At 42.6% G+C, this 20,754-nt stretch overlaps 1 protein-coding gene across 1 annotated transcript in view; it reads left to right on the plus strand.

Moving 5' to 3' along the window:
- LOC115479066 (claudin-15-like) overlaps window positions 1-20,754 on the plus strand; it is a 67,454-nt gene that overhangs the window by 21,938 nt on the left and 24,762 nt on the right. Inside the window, exons 2-4 of the mRNA XM_030216794.1 lie at window positions 12,245-12,409; window positions 17,875-17,956; window positions 20,102-20,212. Of these exons, the coding sequence (XP_030072654.1) occupies window positions 12,245-12,409; window positions 17,875-17,956; window positions 20,102-20,212 (358 nt within the window). The remainder of the gene's footprint in view (window positions 1-12,244; window positions 12,410-17,874; window positions 17,957-20,101; window positions 20,213-20,754) is intronic.

Here is a 20,754-nt window from a genome sequence, read left to right on the forward strand (position 1 = left end):
ACCAAGGTGTAAATGCCCGTGACTAAATTTAGTCATGCGAATGGGCGCTTGTCATATTCTATAAACCGTGCTTCAATTTAGACATATTCTATAAATTGCACCTAAATTTAGGCACACTTTATAGAATACGCATAGGTGTATTTTTGGCACCAATTATTTAGGCATGATATAGAGAATCTAGCCCAAAATGTGTACTAGGGCTTACAGATCTTTAATAAAAGAGCTCCTCAATGTGGCAGTTACATAGCACTTAGGGTGCCTTACAATAAGCTATATACAAGGACAATTAATTTCTAGCCTGAAGAGCTTGCATTCTAAAGTGCTTGTTGGGAAAGGTGGAGAGGAGGGATTCGGTGACATCATTATACCAACGCTATTATTGGTTGCCTATATATTATCAGGTTAGATTGAAGCTCCTAGTATAACACATAGCACTTAATATGAAAAGCTCTCACCTTACCTTGCTGACGTTAGTCACCCCTTATAAGCCATGTAGGCTGTTGAGGTCGGTGGCAGGTTTTAGGTTAGAGGACCCAGCACTATCTAGGGTGCATTGGGAGTCCACTCACAAGTGTGTATTTTTCTCTCTAATGCCTGCATTGTGGAATAGTCTTCCTGAATGTTTGCATTCAGAGGGATTGTAAACAGTTTTAAAGGTCAGTTTAAGACTTACTTTTTTGAGGTTGTCTTTGGTAAATGTGTGTGGGGGGTGATACTTCCATGTGTATACTAGGGCCCTGATATTCAAAGCGATTTAACCAGTCAGCAACGACCACTGACCGGTTATATTGCACAAAAATAGCTATCTGTGAATATTCAGTGGGAGATAACTGATTATCTCTGCTGAATACTTACAGTTAGCGCATAACCGGAAGCCAGTTATCTCAGGGGTGTTCCAGGGGTGGGTCACACTTAGGACCCAATATTCAGCACTAATCGGGCAAAGCTAGTGCATAAATAGGACTATATAAATAGCTGTCCTATCTTTATGTGCTAGCCGATGGCTGGTTAGTACTGAATATCAGCTGGCAGCCAAAAATGAAACCGGATATTCAATGCTGGACATCTGAAACAGCCCAGCATCGAATATCCAGGTTCAGCGCCAATAATGGGCTTTAAGCATGCTGCCCACTGCTGGCTGAAAATCGAGGGAGGTAGGTGTTTATCTTCAGTAAAGATAGCCGGTATAGCAAATGTTAATAAACTGTAAACTGCATCTGAAGGAGTAATTCTATAAGTGGGCAAGTGCTTTAAGCAGTAAAATACCTGCCACCTTTGGGGTATTTTATTTATTTATTTATTTTATTTTATTTTATTTATGGCAATTATATCCCAAACAAGTCCAGGTTCAATATGGCTAACAATAAATATTTGCAAAAAGTACAATACAATTAGTATTAGCTATGTAGTGATAAAACAATAAACAAACTTCACTACTATTGAATAACAAGAGCAGGGTTCCAAGCATGCCTGAGAGTGAACAATTGCTAGTGTGAGTAAGGGATTTACTAAATTAAAAATACTTTCAACATCTTACGAAATAAGAGGTAATTGGTAACGTATCTTAATGGATTAGGCAGAGAATTCCATATCTTCCTTACGTTCCTATTCGTAACCTCCGCTCTCAAGACAAATCCCTCCTTTCAGTACCCTTCTCCGCCACCGCCAACTCCAGGCTCTGCCCTTTCTGCCTCGCCTCACCCCATGCTTGGAATAAACTCCATGAGCCCATATGCCAGGCTCCCTCCCTGCCCATCTTCAACTCTTTACTCAAAGCCCACCTCTTCAATGTCGCCTTCGGCACCTAACCACTTTACCTCTATTCAGGAAATCTAGACTGCCTCAACTTGACATTTCGTCCTTTAGATTGTAAGCTCCTTTGAGCAGGGACTGTCCTTCTTTGTTAAACTGTACAGCGTAACCCTAGTAGCGATCTAGAAATGTTAAGTAGTAGTAGTAGTAGTAGTTGATAGGCAAAGCCTGCATTATGAATAGACTAGCCGTTGAGCCCGTGAAAACAGGCTACTTTAGAATGGGGGGGGTTCCGAGCCCCCCCCCGGAGTCGCTGCCGCCGCCCCTCCACCCGGCCCGAGCAGCACTCTAAACTTACATCAGCACGCAGCAGCAGGCACATCAGCAAAGCTGCCGTCGGGGCGGGCTTCCTTCTCTGCCTGTGTCCCGCCCTCGTGTGATGTAACGTCGGCGAGGGCGGGACAAAGGCAGAGAAGGAAGCCCGATGGCAGCTTTGCTGATGTGCCTGCTGCTGCGTGGTGATGTAAGTTCACAGTGCTCGGGCCAGATGGAGGGGCGGCGGCGACTCCGGGGGAGGGTGGGAGGGGGAGCGGTTCCAACGTCTGCAGCATGCCAGTAGAGACTTCCCTCTCTGTCCCGCCCCCATCATCACATATTGAAGCTGGGGAGGGGCAGAGAGGGAATTCTCTACTGCGCATTTGCAAGTGAGTACGGTCACTCGCCCTTTATATGTTTGACTTATTATAATGAAGCGTCTTATAACTTGGGTAATAAAGGATGAGATAGTCCCTAGAGGTTAAAAAAAAAAAGCTTTTGGTAAAGGCAGTTCTATCAGGTTTTGAATGTAGCAAGGTAATAAACCATACAAAATTTGATAAACAAGTACACAAAGTTTAAAGGTAATCTGAGAATTTATTGAAAGCCAATGTAATTTAGCCAGGACAGGAGTTGCCTTGGTATAATGAGGAACTCTACAAACAAGATGGGCAGTGGTGTTCGGCACTGATTGAAGTTTCTTGACTAAAGAGTACTTTAAACCTACGTAAACAGTATTACAATAGTAAAACATAGAGAGTACTAGAGCTTGGACCAAAGAACAGAAGGTTGAATTTGGAAAGAAAGGTCTCAATCGCTTCAGCCTCCACAATGTATTAAAGACACTTGATATTACCATTTTCACCACTTATTCACAGATATGGAAACATACAGAATATCAACTAGTTGAAAAGTACACGCCTTCACGTCATGGCACTTAATTCCTTCCCTTAGTCCATTCTCTCAACCCTCCAACCTCTGCCTCCTTTTCTTCCTTTTCTGAAATCACTGAAGAGGAAACTACACATCTTATTTCCTCCTCGAAACTAACTACCTGTTCCTCTGATCCTATTCCCACCCATCTACTTAACACTATCTCTCCTACTGTCATCCCTTTTATCTGTCATATCCTCAATCTTTCACTGTCCACTGCAACTGTTCCTGATTCCTTCAAACATGCCATAGTCACACCACTCCTTAAAAAACCTTCATTGGACCCTACCTGTCCTTCCAACTATCGCCCCATCTCCCTCCTCCCTTTCCTATCCAAGATACTTGAACGTGCTGTTCACCGCCGTTGCTTTAACTTTCGTTCATCTCAAGCTATTCTTGATCCACTTCAATCTGGCTTTCGCCCCCTTCATTCAACTGAAACAGCACTTGCTAAAGTCTCCAGTGATCTCTTCCTGGCCAGATCCAAAGGTCTCTATTCTATCCTCATCCTTCTTGATCTATCTGCTGATTTTACATAAGTACATAAGTAATGCCATAATGGGAAAAGACCAAGGGTCCATCGAGCCCAGCATCCTGTCCACGACAGCGGCCAATCCAGGCCAAGGGCACCTGGCAAGCTTCCCAAACGTACAAACATTCTATACATGTTATTCCCGAAATTGTGGATTTTTCCCAAATCCATTTACTACTTACTACTACTACTACTACTACTTAACATTTCTAAAGCGCTACTAGGGTTACGCAGTGCTGTACAAATTAACAAAGAAGGACGGTCCCTGCTCAAAGGAGCTTACAATCTAAAGAATGAAATGTCAAGTTGGGGCAGTCTGGATTTCCCAAGTAGAGGTGTAGTGGTTAGGTGCCGAAGGCGACATTGAAGAGGTGGGCTTTAAGCAGTGATTTAAAGATGGGCAGGGAGGGGGCCTGGCGTATGGGCTTGGGGAGTTTGTTCCATGCATGGGGTGAGGCGAGGCAGAAAGGGCGGAGCCTGGAGTTGGCGGTGGTGGAGAAGGGTACTGAAAGGAGGGATTTGTCTTGAGAGCGGAGGTTACGGGTAGGAACGTAAGGGGAGATGAGGGTTGAGAGGTAAGGAGGGGCTGCAGATCGAGTGCATTTGTAGGTTAGTAGCAGAAGCTTGAACTGAATGCGGTACCTGATCGGAAGCCAATGAAGTGACTTGAGGAGAGGGGTGATATGAGTGTATCGGTTCAGGCGGAAGATAAGACGTGCAGCAGAGTTCTGAATGGACTGAAGGGGGGATAGGTGGCTAAGTGGGAGACCAGTAAGGAGTAGGTTGCAGTAGTCAAGGCGAGAGGTAATGAAAGAGTGGATGAGAGTTCGGGTGGTGTGCTCAGAGAGGAAAGGGCGAATTTTGCTAATGTTATAGAGGAAGAAGCGACAGATCTTGGCTATCTGCTGGATATGCGCAGAGAAGGAGGAGTCGAAGATGACACCGAGGTTGCGGGCAGATGAGACGGGGACGATGAGGGTGTTATCAACCGAGATAGAGAGTGGAGGTAGAGGAGAAGTGGGTTTGGGTGGGAAGACAAGAAGTTCGGTCTTGGCCATGTTCAGTTTCAGGTGGCAGTTGGACATCCAGGCAGCAATGTCGGATAAGCAGGCCGATACTTTGGCCTGGGTTTCCACAGTGATGTCTGGTGTGGAGAGATAAAGCTGGGTGTTGTCAGCATAAAGATGATAGTGGAAGCCATGAGACGAGATCAGGGAGCCCAGGGAAGAGGTGTAGATTGAGAAAAGAAGTGGTCCAAAGACAGAACCCTGAGGGACACCAACAGAGAGCGGGATAGGGGTGGAGGACGAACCATGAGAGTGTACTCTGAAGGTACGATGGGAGAGATAAGAGGAGAACCAGGAGAGGACAGAGCCCTAGAACCCAAAAGAGGACAGTGTGTCGAGAAGTAAGTTGTGATTCACAATGTCAAAAGCGGCGGATAGGTCGAGGAGAATGACGATGGAGTAATGACCTTTGGATTTGGCGAAGAGCAAGTCATTGCAGACTTTGGATAATGCCGTTTCTGTCGAGTGTAATGGGCGAAAGCCAGATTGAAGCGGATCGAGGATGGCATGAGAGGCGAGAAAATCAAGGCAACGGCTGTGAACGGCACGTTCAAGTATTTTGAAGAGGAAGGGTAGGAGGGAAATGGGGCAGTAGTTGGAGGGACAGGTAGGGTCGAGTGAAGGTTTTTTGAGGAGAGATATGACTACAGCATGAGGTAGCGGTTTATGGACTTGTCCTTTAGGAAACCGTCCAACCCCTTTTTAAACTCTGCTAAGCTAACCACTCTCTCCAGCAACGAATTCCAGAGTTTAATTATACGTTGGGTGAAGAAAAATTTTCTCCGATTTGTTTTAAATTTACTACACTGTAGTTTCATTGCATGCCCCTAGTCCTATTATTTTTGGAAATAGTGAACAGACGCTTCACATCCACCTGTTCCACTCCACTCATTATTTTATATACCTCTATTATGTCTCCCCTCAGCCGTCTCTTCTCCAAGCTGAATAGCCCTAGCCTCCTTGATCTTTCTTCATAGGGAAGTCGTCCCATCCCTGCTATCATTTTAGTCGCCCTTCGCTGCACCTTTTCCAATTCTACTATATCTTTCCTGAGATGCAGCGACCAGAATTGAACACAATACTCAAGATGTGGTCGCACCATGGAGTGATACAACGGCATTATAACATCCTCACACCTGTTTTCCATACCTTTCCTAATAATACCCAACATTCTATTCGCTTTCCTAGCCGCAGCAGCACACTGAGCAGAAGGTTTTAGTGTATTATCGACGACGACACCCAGATCCCTTTCTTGGTCCGTAACTCCTAACATGGAACCTTGCATGACGTAGCTATAATTCGAGTTCTTTTTTCCCACATGCATCACCTTGCACTTGCTCACATTAAACGTCATCTGCCATTTAGTCGCCCAGTCTCCCAGTCTCGTAAGGTCTTCTTGTAATTTTTCACAATCCTGTCACGATTTAACAACTTTGAATAACTTTGTGTCATCAGCAAATTTAATTACCTCGCTAGTTACTCCCATCTCTAAATCATTTATAAATATATTAAAAAGCAGCGGTCCTAGCACAGACCCCTGAGGAACCCCACTAACTACCCTTCTCCTTTGTGAATACTGCCCATTTAACCCCATTCTCTGTTTCCTATCTTTCAACCAGTTTTTAATCCACAATAGGACATTTCCTCCTATCCCATGACCCTCCAATTTCCTCTGTAGCCTTTCATGAGGTACCTTGTCAAACGCCTTTTGAAAATCCAGATATACAATATCAACCGATTCCCCTTTGTCCACATGTTTGTTTACTCCTTCAAAGAATTGAAGTAAATTGGTCAGGCAAGATTTCCCCACATTAAAGCCGTGCTGACTTGGTCTCGGTAATCCATGTCCTTGGATGTGCTCTGTAATTTTGTTTTTAATAATAGCCTCTACCATTTTCCCCGGCACTGACGTCAGACTCACCGGTCTATAATTTCCCGGATCTCCCCTGAAGCCTTTTTTAAAAATCGGCGTTACATTGGCCACCCTCCAATCTTCCGGTACCACGCTCGATTTTAAGGATAAGTTGCATATCACTAGCAGTAGCTCCGCAAGCTCATTTTTCAGTTCTATCAGTACTCTAGGATGAATACCATCTGGTCCAGGAGATTTGCTACTCTTCAGTTTGCTGAACTGCCGCATTACGTCCTCCAGGTTTACCGTGAAGTCAGTAAGTTTCTCCGACTCGTCCGCTTGAAATATCATTTCCGACACCGGTATCCCACCCAAATCTTTCTCAGTGAAGACCGAAGCAAAGAATTCATTCAGTCTCTCCGTTACGTCTTTGTCTTCCCTGATCGCCCCTTTTACCTCTCGGTCATCCAGCGGCCCAACCGATTCTTTTGCCGGCTTCCTGCTTTTAATATACCGAAAAAAATTTTTACTATGTCTTTTTGCCTCTAATGCTATCTTTTTTTCGTAATCCCTCTTTGCCTTCTTTATAAGCACCTTGCATTTGATTTGACACTCCTTATGCTGCTTCTTGTTATTTTCAGACGGTTCCTTCTTCCATTTTCTGAAGGCGTTTCTTTTAGCCCTAATAGCTTCCTTCACCTCACTTTTCAACCAGGCCGGCTGTCTTTTGGACTTCCGTCTTTCTTTTCTAATTTGCGGAATATGTATGGCCTGGGCCTCCAGGATGGTATTTTTGAACAGCATCCACGCCTGTTGTACAGTTTTTACTCTCTCAGTTGCCCCCCTAAGTTTTTTTTTTTACCGTTCTTCTCATTTTATCATAGTCTGCTTTTTTAAAGTTAAACGCTAACGTATTTGACTTTCTGTGTACAGTTACTTCAAGGTCAATATCAAAACTGATCATATTATGATCACTGTTATCAAGCGGCCCCAGTACCATAACGTCCCTCACCAGATCATGCACTCCACTAAGGACAAACTCTAGAATTTTTCCTTCTCTCGTCGGCTCGTGACACTGTTGATCACAGCCTACTCCTTGATACGCTGTACTCACTTGGATTTCAGGGCTCTGTTCTTTCCTGGTTTTCTTCTTATCTCTCCCATTGTACCTTTAGTGTATACTCTAGTGGATCCTCCTCTACTTCTATCCCACTGTCAGTTGGTGTACCTCAAGGATCTGTCCTGGGACCTCTTCTTTCCTCAATCTATACTTCTTCCCTTGGTACTCTGATCTCATCCCATGGTTTTCAGTATCATCTTTACGCTGATGACTCCCAGATCTACCTCTCCACACCAGAAATCTCACCCAAAATCCAGGCCAAAGTATCAGCCTGCCTATCTGACATTGCTGCCTGGATGTCTCAGCGCCATCTGAAACTAAACATGACCAAGACTGAGCTTCTTATCTTTCCCCCTAAACCAACCTCTCCTCCTTCCCCATTCTCTATTTCTGTGGATAACACTCTCATCCTTCCTGTCTCATCAGCTCGTAACCTTGGGGTCATCTTCGACTCCTCCCTCTCCTTCTCTCCACATATTCAGCAGACTGCTAAAACCTGTCGTTTCTTTCTCTATAATATCAGCAAAATTCGCCCTTTCCTTTCTGAGCACACTACCAGAACCCTCATCCACACTCTTATCACTTCTTGCTTAGACTATTGCAACTTGCTTCTCACAGGTCTCCCACTTAGCCATCTCTCTCCTCTTCAATCTGTTCAAAATTCTGCGGCACAACTAATATTCCGCCAGTGTCGTTATGCTCATATTAGCCCTCTCCTCAAGTCACTTTACTGGCTTCCTATCCATTTCTGCATACAGTTCAAACTCCTCTTATTTACCTATAAATGCATTCACTCTGCAGCTCCTCAGTACCTCTCCACTCTCATCTCTCCCTACACTTCTCCTTGGGAACTCCGTTCACTGGGTAAATCTCTCTTATCTGCTCCCTTCTCCTCCACTTCTAACTTCAGACTCTGTTCCTTTTATCTTGCTGCACCATATGCCTGGAATAGACTTCCTGAGCCAGTACGTTAAGCTCCATCTCTGGCCATCTTCAAATCTAAGCTAAAAGCCTACCTTTTTAATGCTGCTTTTAACTCCTAACCCTTATTCACTTGTTCAGAACCCTTATTTTATCATCCTCACTTTAATATTCACTTATCTCTTGTTTGTCCTGTTTGTCTGTCCTAATTAGATTGTAAGCTCTGTCGAGCAGGGACTGTCTCTTCATGTTCAAGTGTACAGCGCTGCGTACGTCTAGTAGTGCTTTAGAAATGATAAGTAGTAGTAGTAATTTGCCGGTAGGCATGCACAGCAGTGGAGTTAGGGTGGAGGGTGCAAGAATGCACACAGATTATATAATACATGACAAAATTTGGTAGGACATTTACACCTGCGAGTAAACGTAAATCAATTTTTTATTCTTTCAAAATATACCAAGACTGAAGGACACTCAAGGAAGTACTACATTTAAAATGAACAGGAGAAAATATTTTTTCACTCAACAAATAGTTAAGCTCTGGAACTCGTTGCCAGAGGATGTGGTATCAGCGGTTAGTGTATCTGGATTTAAAAAAGATTTGGACAAGTTCCTAGAGGAAAAGTCCATAGTCTGCTATTGAGCTAGACATGTGGAAAGCCACTGCTCATCCCTACAATCAGTAGCATAAATCTTGCTACTATTTGGGATTCTGCCTGATACTTGTGACCTGAATTGACCACATCTGGAAACAGGATGCTGGGCTAGATGGACCATTGGTCTAACCATGTATGGCTATTCTTATGTTCTTATGTTATGTTCTTATGATTGTATATTTTGTAAAAGTAATCAGAATTGTAAACTTAAAGGACTATGAAGATACTGTAGAATTGCTTGCAAATTCCAGACTTTGCACTAGATGTCAGTAAAAGCTAAGAATGCTGTAAAATGATCGCATGAGATGACTCAATAGCTGCCTGCAAATAATACTTAAGATGGAAATGTTTTCATTTTAATGTTGTCTTTTTCTTGACTGGAGATGCTAATTCAAATTTGTTTACTGCCTGTCTGCTCCCCCTGCAGAAAGGAAAGTTTTGGAAAAAAAAATGAATAGGTTTTGGCCCATTCATTCTTCTCTGGCCTTTGCTGCACAGTCATTCTATACTGAGGAAGCAGCTGTTGATTAGTTAAAGTTTCAACCAGTGACCAGTATTGAGAATGTTAAGTTTTGACATCTTAAGTGTGAATATTATTGCATATATTGTAAGCTCGCTCCTCCTTAACTCATCCATCGCAGCTCCAAAAATCACAAACAAATTCAGGTACAGTTCAATTAAAAAAAAAAAAACACAAAGAAAACTGTTCAGGGGATAGGAAGAGAGTCTTTCGTTTGGTCTGGCTTTTTATTCAAGTCCCAGCCCTCAACACTTTTACTCTCTTCAAGCCGGGCGATACACAGCCCAGGCTTCAGCAGCTACTTCCCCTCTAGCTCTTAGAAGAGGAAAATTTGCCACAAAAACAAATCAATAATACAGTCCCGTGTTTCTCGGCTGCTTCCCCTCTCCCTCTCCTGGAGAGTTGTAGAAAAAAAAACACCCCCCCCCCCCCCCCCCCCCCCCCCACATTAAACTTCTGGCCTGTTCTCTCTTCACAGGTAAGTGGCTCTTGTGAAACAAAAAACCATGAGCCGCAGCCCAGTCCTTCTTTAGCTTTTCAAACACGTAACAAGTCCTTCACGCCGTACCTCTCTCTCTCTCTCGCTCTGGCTCTGCGCGGGAACAAAGCCAAGGGCCTCCACCCTCTTGGTCAGTCACACTCTCACCTGACCTCCTCCCGCTTGGACCCACTTTGGCATCCGTTATCTCCCGGGCTTTCGCTGAGCCAGCGCTGAAAAGTCCATCGGCTCTTCCTGGGTGTTCTCCGGTTCAGTCAGTTCCATAGGCCCTGGGTCCGCCTCCTCCTCCCCCTTTTCAGGAGCCCAGTCCATATTCTCTTCACCCCGCCCTTCCCTCAGCTGCCTCCCCTTTTCTTCATTAAGGATCTTTTGTATCTTTTCTTTCTCCGCCCACTTGTCCCACCACCTCCTCCACCAGGTTGGAGACTCGGCCTTACTCCTTTCCCTGCAGCCCTCCTCTGGTGACTCTCGGGAATGCACGTACCCTCTCCTACCACTGGGTTCCTTTAGTGCATGTTGGGATTTGTAGTCTCTTTCTCTCCTTTTCTCTTCTTGTCCCCTAGACCGTTCCACCTCCTCTTTACAATATATTAGATTACCTTGAAGGACGCACATACTGTAAGTGCCATTATGGAAACAGCACATCTATGACAGTCAAATATAATTGTGTCAACTACTTTTAGAGAGGACAATGATATTAAAAAATTACCTTTAAGAGGTGATTTTATAAACCATTTTTGCACATAAAACACTATTTTATGTGTGACAAAGAGCTTTTATAAAATTAGCTCATGCTTGAAATTTACGCATGGTGCAATTAAGTACATACTTGTAAGCAACATTACAGTAGGTGGAAGACTTTGGACAGACCATGAGCAGAGATGTGATTTACACACACTTTACATGCTAACATTTACATCTGCTTCGTAGCAAATGTAATGTCTCAGACTTCAATGTAGGCATGACTTCTGCAAAATTTGTGCTAGTGTTGTGTAAAGACATATAGCTGCTTAAGTGTCTTTACAAAATAGACACTTTCCACAAGTCAAACCAAAAGAGTTACATTAGGTGTTAAATTAATATCTTTTAACCAAATGCTAAATAGATATTGCACTGCATATGGGGCTGGATTCTGTCAATGGCACCCAAAGATAAGCACTGAAATGATTTCTGCAAAGAGTGCTCTGCGCAGAATAACCTTTACAGAATACTAGCTTAGCATACATTTTGTGCCTAACTTTGGGTTCACGTGAGCAGGGCCACCAAGAGACAAAGCTGGGCCAGGGCAGGGTCACCGCTGTCCCCCACGTGGGCCACCACTGCCTCCTGCTCCCCACCCTGCCCCCCCCCCCCCCCACTTGGGCAACTGCTGTCTCTGCCCCCCACAAACACTCAGGAAGCCGCCCCGCCCCTTTACCTTCCTGTACCTGCACCTCCATCGGTCTGCTCCTGTGTGTCGGATCCCAGGTTATCATGTTAACGCAGTCACCAGGGTCCTGACACAGGAGCAGGAGAGAGACATATCCCAGCACCGGACCCCCCCCCCCCCCCCTCTTGGAGGCTGGACCTGGGGAATCTTGCCCCTCTCGGCGGCCCTGGATGTGAGAATTTTTGCCTGCCCAAGTTTGTGTAAATGTTTGCGCCCAACTGATGGCAGTTAGGATGCAAATGCAGGCATTCTATAACATTGCACCTAATTTCCTAACCTGCTCATGCCCTTCCCATGGCTACACCTGCTTTGGAGTTGTGCACTATTAAATTTAGGTTCAATTTATAGAACAGGGCATAGTGCAGATCTGCATGTAACTCCTAATTACTGTCAATTCAGTGTTTGTTAATACCAATTATTCATTGTTATCACCTGATTAGCTAATCAGTTTACATGCGCTGTTGGCAACCTATACAGAATCCTGTGGACAGGATTTATTCTTGTGGTAGTCAGCGAGAATATAACTCAGAATTAATAAACATTCAATATAGCACATCTATAACTTGTTAGCATTGCAAGACCAAAAGCTTTTCCAGTAAAACTCTATCCAGAACTTAATATTGACCTGTAATCTTTTATCTTCAAATACAGCTCACCTCCAGGCCTGCCGGGCTCTGATGATCATTGCTATCATTTTGGGCCTTCTGGCAGCTGCCATATCCTTCTTTGGATTAAAGTGCATCAAAACAGGAAGTAATGACGAAAGGAGAAAAAGAAAGATAGCACTGGCAGGTGGATTAAACTTCATTGTGGCAGGTAAACAATTAAGTAACTGTCTAATCACATAATTCAAACAAGATTTAAAGAACTACAGGTAAATCAAGGTCCTATAATGCAGAGATTACCATTGGACCTGTACCTTGTAAGAGTGTATTCTACCCTTAAGAAGGTGAAGACTTTGGGTTTGTTTTTTCCTAAGGCCTTTGGATAATTATTTTATGTTTTTGTGTTGATGAGTAGAGGTTTAATTTGGTACAATGCTTCAATCTTTTTATTTATTTATTTATTTATTTGTTACATTTGTATCCCACATTTTCCCACCTATTTGCAGGCTCAATGTGGCTTACAATAGTACCTTAGAGGCGTTCGCCAATTCCGGTATAAACAGTTACACAGTGATGTTATGGTAGAATAGGGTTCATGTGGAACAAACAGACATATTAGGGAATCATATAGAGGAAGAGTTACGTTATGTCCATTATGTTCTTTGGTTTCGTCATGTTGCTGTGTTCAGGTATTTAAGTAGGGTCGGTAGAGTATGCCTTTTTGAATAGGTAAGTTTTTAGTGATTTCCAGAAGTTTAGGTGGTTATACGTTGTTTTCATGGCTTTTGGTAGTGCGTTCCAAAGTTGTGTGCTTATGTAGGAAAAGTTGGATGCATAAGTTGATTTGTATTTGAGCCCTTTGCAGCTTGGGTAGTGGAGGTTTAGATATGTTCATGTTGATCTGGTTGTATTTCTGATTGGTAGGTCGATGGGTCTGTCATGTATCTCGGGGCCTCACCGTAGATAATCTTATGAACCAGGGTGCAGATTTTGAAAGCAATACGTTCTTTGATTGGGAGCCAGTGCAATTTTTCACGGAGGGGCTTGGCACTTTCGAATCACATTTTTTCAAATATAAGCCTGGTTGCCGTGTTTTGAGCAGTCTGAAGTTTCTTTATGAGATGTTCTTTGCATCCCGCATAAATTCCATTGCAGTAATCTAGGTGGTTTAGTACCATTGATTGTATCAGGTTTCCCTTGGGAAGAATGGTTTCACGCGTTTGAGTTTTCACATTGAGTGGAACATTTTCTTAGTTGTGGATTTCATTTGGCTCTCTAGTGTTAGGTTGCAGTCGATTGTAACACTGAGGAGTTTCAGGGTGTCTGAGATGGGGAGGGTGTAGTCTGGGGTGTTTATATTTATGGGGTTGTTCACATTGTATTGGGATGAGAGGATGAGGCAGTGTGTTTTTTTCTGCATTGAGTTTTAGTTGAAATGCATTTGCCCATGAGTCCATGATGTTCAAGCCGATCTTAATTATGTTGGTGATTTCTGTCAGATCGTGTTTGTAAGGAATGTATATTTTTGGTGAAGTGTATCATCATGGAGTGAATTCTATAAATCGTACCTAAAAATTGGTGCAAAAAAAAAAACACTTAAGTGGAGAAGAGACAGCTGAGGGGATACATGATAGAGGTATATAAAATAATGAGTGGGTGGAACAGGTGGATGTGAAGCGTCTGTTCACGCTTTCCAAAAACACTAGGACTAGGGGGCATGCGATGAAACTACAATGTAGTAAATTTAAAAACAATCGGAGAAACTTTTTCTTCACCCAACGCGTAATTAAACTCTGGAATTTGTTGCCGGAGAACGTGGTGAAGGCGGTTGGATTGGCAGAGTTTTAAAAGGGGTTAGACGGTTTCCTAAAGAAGAAGTCCATAAACCGCTACTAAATGGACTTGGGAAAAATCCACAATTCCAGGAATAACATGTATAGAATGTTTGTACTTTTGGGAAGCTTGCCAGGTGCCCTTGGCCTGGTTTGGCCGCTGTCGTGGATAGGCTGCTGGGCTCGATGGACCCTTGGTCTTTTCCCAGTGTGCCATTACTTATGTACTTATGTTATGTACTTATTCTATAAGCCTCGCCTAAGTTAAGCGCAGTTTATAGAATAACACTTAAGTGCAGGGGTCGTGCATAGATTGCACATATAAATCAAATCCACACCAACACTCTGTCCTGAAATGCCCAAGACCCTCCCATTTCCATTCCCCTATTTCCAGTCCGTGCATAAAATGTAGGTGCAGATCCCATGCATAAATGTATGCATGTACATGTTAATTGATTTCAATTAGTACCAATAATTGCTTGTTAAAAAGCCAATTATTGACGCTAATTGGTTTATTTGTCAATTAAATTGTGCACGCAAATTGGGTGTATGCCCAACTTTGCATAATTTTTGGCAACTTTTATAGAGTCAGGAAACAAATACAGTAAAATTAAATTAACTCCCCTACTCTCATTTTATAAAGTTGCACGCCTAAATTGCTGACTAGCGTGCAAACTTGCCGGTTGCATGACTATCTTAATTATTAAGTTGTATTAATTGATGCTAATTAGTACTAATTTGTAGTTACATGCATAACTACACTCAGGCACTATTCTATAAACTTAGGGCTAGATTCTATATATGGTGCCTGAAAAATCTGCACAGGAAAAAAATATGCCTAGGCGTATTTTATAGAATACGCTTAAATTTCCATGTGATATATAGAATACACCAAGCGCCTTTCTACGTGACCAAATTTGGTCACATCCATTGAGGCCATGTTTTACTTGGCATAAATCCCATCGCCTATATTAGGTGTAGAATGGGTATATTCTATAATAATACACATAGATTTTAGAAATGCCCATTCTATGCCCATGACCATGCCCCCTTTTCAACTGTGCAACTTGGAATTTACATGCACCGCCTTACAGAATACTCTTAGAGAGTTGTGCATGTAAATCATAATTAATGCCAATTAATGCTAATTGCTTGTTAACATCCAATTGACGGCGCTGATGAGCTGGTTAACCAATTAAGTTACGTGTCTTGTTATAGAATATCCTTTGATTTCCACACAGAAATTAAGTCGCGATATATAGAACTTGGGGGTTGGCACCTAAATACTATAGTGCACAACTACACATGGGTAGATCACGGGCTTGTCTTGCAGTTGCACACGTAAGTTATAGAATAAGATTAGCTGCCAACTTTAGCCACAAACATTTACACCAGCCTTTGACATGACATAAGTGCTCACACCTAAGTTTACGCCTGCGCCTGCCAATTTTTGATCTTTTCGGTAATAGCAGTTTCGCATGAAATTGTTATTGAATTGGCACTTAGTGCCCATATTTTTCCACACCTAATTTTTGCCACACTTTCTTGAATCTATCCCTTTGTGCATTTTACTGAAAAGATGTGCATTGGGCATCAAAAATATAATCAACCAGGAGACTGTTTCTCTGTTTCTCCTCTCTGTGAAGCTCCATATTTCCAATATTTGGCTCCCTAGTACAGAAAACTTTTATTGATGGGTTTAGCAGTATTTAGTTCCTGAGTTTCACAGTCTACAGTAGGGAGTTTCAGCCTCAAATTGCAAAAGTAAGCTCTTTTGCACTGGCTTCTTTTCATCTCTGGAATACACAGAAATTTTAAGCATAGTAGAATTAGTATTCTGAATCAGTGGCGTACCAAGGTCCGCCCCGTGTGCATGCCGCTGGGGGGGTGCCGCGGCGCATGCCTGCTGCGAGAGTTTGCTAACTTCTCTCGTTCGCTGCAGCTCCCTCTGCCCTGGAACAGGTTACTCCCTGTTCCGGGGCAGAGGGAGCTGCAGCGAACGAGCAAAGTTAGTAAACTCACAGCAGGTGCGCGCTGCGGCACCCCCCCCAGCGGCATGCACACGGGGGGGTCTCTTTCGTGGGGGGGGTCTTTCGCTGGGGGGGGTCCGCGCTGCAACAGGGGGGACTGTACCCGGGGGGCGGGGCGCCGCCCCAGGTGTCCGCCTCCCTAGGAACGCCACTGTTCTGAATGCATTGGTTTCCTTCAGACTAAAATTTTGCACTGTTCTTATTTTCCCTGGGTTCCACTGAAGACACTGTGCAGAATGCCATTTCAGAAATATAATGCACAGCACTCAATTCAGATTCAGACTCTGATGACTTTATTGGCATGTCAATGTTATCTCTGTTGCCAAAGTAAATTATGAGACCCATTATGCTTGGGACACCTAGGTCAGAAAAGGATGCCCAAGTCAGGATGCTAATAATTTCCTGGGTATTTTGCAAAAGGCTTGCTGAATGGTAATTTTGCAACTTATATGTGTAAGTGTGGGAAATGCACATATAGGTGCCAGTTGTAATTTTACACATAGAGGAGGAATTCATTAAGGAGCCAAGTTCTAAACCACAAATATATGCCCTTTTGTTGTGGTTTTAAGCAGTGGCATAGCCACAGGTGGGCCAGGACCCACCCACTTTGGATTCAGGCCTACCCAAAATTGTGACACTCTTGCTGTGGCTGGTGGGGATCTCCAAACCTTGTCAGCTGAAGATTTTCTCTTCTTGGGCAGCCAGCGCTCTTCCAAATGTCAGCCAGTAATTAATATTTGAGGTTTGTAGGCAGGGAGGGGTTGAAAGAGGAGCAAACCAGAGGGGGAGTGATTTCCATACCCACCCATCTTGGGCTCAGGCCTACCCAAAATTTGCCATCTGTTTATGCCACTGGTTTTAAGGCCCCCTCACTCACTTCTTGAAATCCCAGATCCAAACAAGCATGATTTGGAGGAGGAATAAATGCAGATGTGGATTTATTTTTTAATATACATGCATTCCCTTTATAAAACAGGAACTACATGTTAAAAGTCCATCTGCACCACACCCAGAACCTGCCCCTTTGAAATCTGTGAATGCTGTGGATATGCAAGTCTAAGTAGCATCTTTTCTAATATCAGTACTTACGTATTAATACCACATTTTTTCATTTTTGCAGCCTGGAACATTGTGCATTCCTGACAGCAGCTCACTACCTTTTATAGAGCTGATGCCTAAAAATAAACGTCTTCCACCCCCTGATCTCCTACAACAACCAATGTACCTTCCAATATTCCATCCCTACATTAAGCATGTCCCCTGTCCCTGATCCCTCTACTCACTAAACCAATACAGCCTCCCACACCCCAATCCACCCCCTGGGGGTTTCTGTTGTAGGTAGTGGAAGGTAAAGAGCAATCGGTGGGAGGTGAGTGCTAGTATAGAGAACAAGCAGCAGATGCAGGCGAACCTGAGTTATGCTGGGGATAGACCCTCTAAGTGACCGTGGGGTAACCCCAGGCGGGTAGCTAGGCATTTTGTGGCAATACATTTGATTTTCAAAGGTACATTTGAGTTTTAATCCACTTTGGCCACCTATAGGAACAGTGAGTCCAAAGGGAACACACCATTTGCATGCACATAGTTGCATCTTAATTTCAAAAGTAACAAACCGGGCATTTCCCTTTGAAAATTCACAATGATGTAGGCCTGTAGCTTACAACAAGATGGGTTATTCAAAATTTTGGAAATTTCCTTCATAATGATTGCATTGAGAAACCCCAACATGCAACATTTTCTCCAGCCGAGTGATTTTAATACGAGAAAGGGGAACCAACCTTAACACTGAAGTGACCTTTCGCTCTTTTCTGCAGGTCTTTGCTCCATGGTGGCCATTTCATGGTATGCTGCCATGATTACTGCTCAGTTTTTTGACCCTTTCTATGGTGGCATAAAGTAAGTAAAGTGCATTTGTTTATCCAGTTGGCTTGGCAGCTTAGGATTGTTGGGGAATGTGCAGTCCTATCCAGATGATGGATGTGCACTTATCTTTACGTTTATTGTTGACTTGATATACTGCCATTATTAATAAAAGGACACAGTGGTTTACAGAAAAAGTTTAAACAATGTTTGAAACAGTGGGACTTTTATTTTTGCTTGAAGTGAAAAGAAAAACACAAACTGGCTGATATTCAAAACTATGTAACCAGCCAGGAGCCGCTCCTGGCTGGTTAAATAACAGCATTTTAACGACTAACCACAGATATTCAGAAGGAGATAACCAGTTATCTCCACTGAATATTTGCAGTTAGCAGCTAGCCGCTAAACAGCTATATCACACAACATAGTCAGTTAAGTGCAGATATTCAGCGCCAAACTGGCTATTTAGTGGTTAAAATAGGCCATATAAATAGCAGGCCTATCTTTAACCATTAAGAAATTAACCAGTTAGCACTAAATATCAATTTAACTGGTTAAATTGCAGCGGTCAACAATAAAACTGGATATTCAATGCCGGTCACCACATACGGCCCAGAATTGCCAGTGTCGGGCAGTCACTGTATAGCCTGATGCCGGCTGAATATCAGGGGAGAAACTTTTTTTTCTGTGTTTGTTGTAAATGGTACATCTTCTGAAAGGCTGTGCACTGCTAGGAAATAGTATACTCTTTTCACAGAGGGCCAGATTCTGGTTGCGGGGTTCCTCAGGGTTCCCCTCTTTCCCCAAGTCTATTTAATATATATTTAAATTTGTTGGGGAAAGTACTAGCTAAACTGGGAGTTTATGTACTATGTTATGCTGATGATATATTTTGCTCTGTCCAGAACAGAATTCATTATCAAATTTAAGACAAAATATATCTCTTGGTCCCAGGACAACTTTTTTAAGTTAAATAAATCTAAGACTAAGGTCTTGTGGTTTGGGGACTATAAGTTAGTACCAGCTGAAGAACTGGCACTGACATCAGGCAAAATCTTGAAACTTCAAAAAAAGGCAAGAGTTTTGGGGGTTCTAAATATACATAACAATGCACCCTGCCTCCATGAAGAAGGATGGAATTAATCACTACCAACTATAGAATCCTGTGGGAGAAACACTATAAAATATAATTGTAAATAAGAGTCAATCCCTATTAAAGGGATGTATAGGGAGATCCAAAAACAATCACACACTCATAGAAAAGCTAATAAATCTAATTGGATAGAGAAAAGGGAAACAAGAGGAGAATTCAGTATAGGCTGCTACCACAGCCGAGCTAAATTTCTAGTGAGTCTAGCCGTAACAACGGCTCACTACCAAGCTCTATACATCATCAGTACTCCTCTCTATCTGACCCTTTAAAAAAAAATTTATTATTGTAATACATTCAAAACTGAGTGTGAAAAACTTTAATGAAAATCCAAATACACCCTCCCCTAAGGAACCCTGCAAGCTAAAGTACAATCAAAAATATATAAATAATTTTCCAGAAATTCTGCTAAAATGTCCCAGCACCAGAAAATCAAAAGGAATCAGTCAGGAGCGAAACTTAACTTCAACTTATTTTTCCTCGCTCTTTTGTCGTCTGTTCCCAAATGTCCCTGTTTCAAAATATCTTCCTCAGGGACACCAGTGCTGCATTATCAAACGGTTCCTTCATTCGGTATACTCACTAAAGAGGGTGAGGTGGCTAGCTCTGAAAATCAGAGGTACTCATCTAATGTTCTTCATCCCTCTCCTGAACGTATCCCATCCCTGGACTCACATGAAATTTAACCAGCAAAAATTAAATGTAGCTGGTTAGCTTAGTCAGTTTCCAAAGGCTATGCTCATGTCAGCTATCTTTATAGCCAACTAGATCCCTTTGAAAACTGACCTCATGGTGTTTTTCAACAGAATGATTAGTCACATTCTCATACTTGTGGTGGCACCAAACAATAAGCATTTATCAAAATGACTGAAAACATACAGTTATTAGATCAATTGTTAATGTACATCCAATTTATTTATTCACTCAGACAATATTACTGTACAGAAGTTTAAAGAGGGAGCTTTCAATGTTTTTTGGGCTCTGCATTTGATGATGGCACTAATTAATAACTACTCTATATTTAATCACAGATATGAGCTTGGATATGCTTTGTACTTGGGATGGGCTGGATCCATTCTTGCCATTGTCGGTGGAGCCTGTTTATGCTGTTCATACAAGGGAAAGAAACAATCCAAACCAGGGTAATTTCTATGTAATATTTCAGAACTGCATAGATACAGTATCCAACTTGTATCAATTTAAAAATATACAAAAGCACTTATGTGGTCAGTATTGGTGCAGGCATCATCTCCCTAATTCTATAAAAGTCGCCAAAAATTGTTTGTGAATCTAGGTGTGTGCCCAATTTGCATATGCAATTTAATTGAATAATGAGCTAATTAGTGCCAATAATTGTCTTTTAACAAGCAGGTATTGACACTAATTAAATTTAATTAGCAATTACACACATTAATTTATGTGCGCAATGTGCCTAAATTTTATGCATGTCCCAGAAAAGGGGGGAGTGGATATGGGAGGGTCATAGGCAGTTTTGGGGCTGATCATGGGCGTGTTTTTGTTACGCATGCAATTATAGAATAAGCACCTAAATTTAAGTGTGGGTATATTTGTACACATTTTCATTGGTGCAAATGGATGTGCCTAAATTTAAGCATGACCCCCCCCCCCCCCCCCCCGGGACTTAAGCATTTGGCATTTTATTCAGCACCAGTTTTTTTTAGAC

This window comes from Microcaecilia unicolor, chromosome 10 (genome assembly GCF_901765095.1).
Source record: "Microcaecilia unicolor chromosome 10, aMicUni1.1, whole genome shotgun sequence".
Lineage (NCBI taxonomy): Eukaryota > Metazoa > Chordata > Amphibia > Gymnophiona > Siphonopidae > Microcaecilia > Microcaecilia unicolor.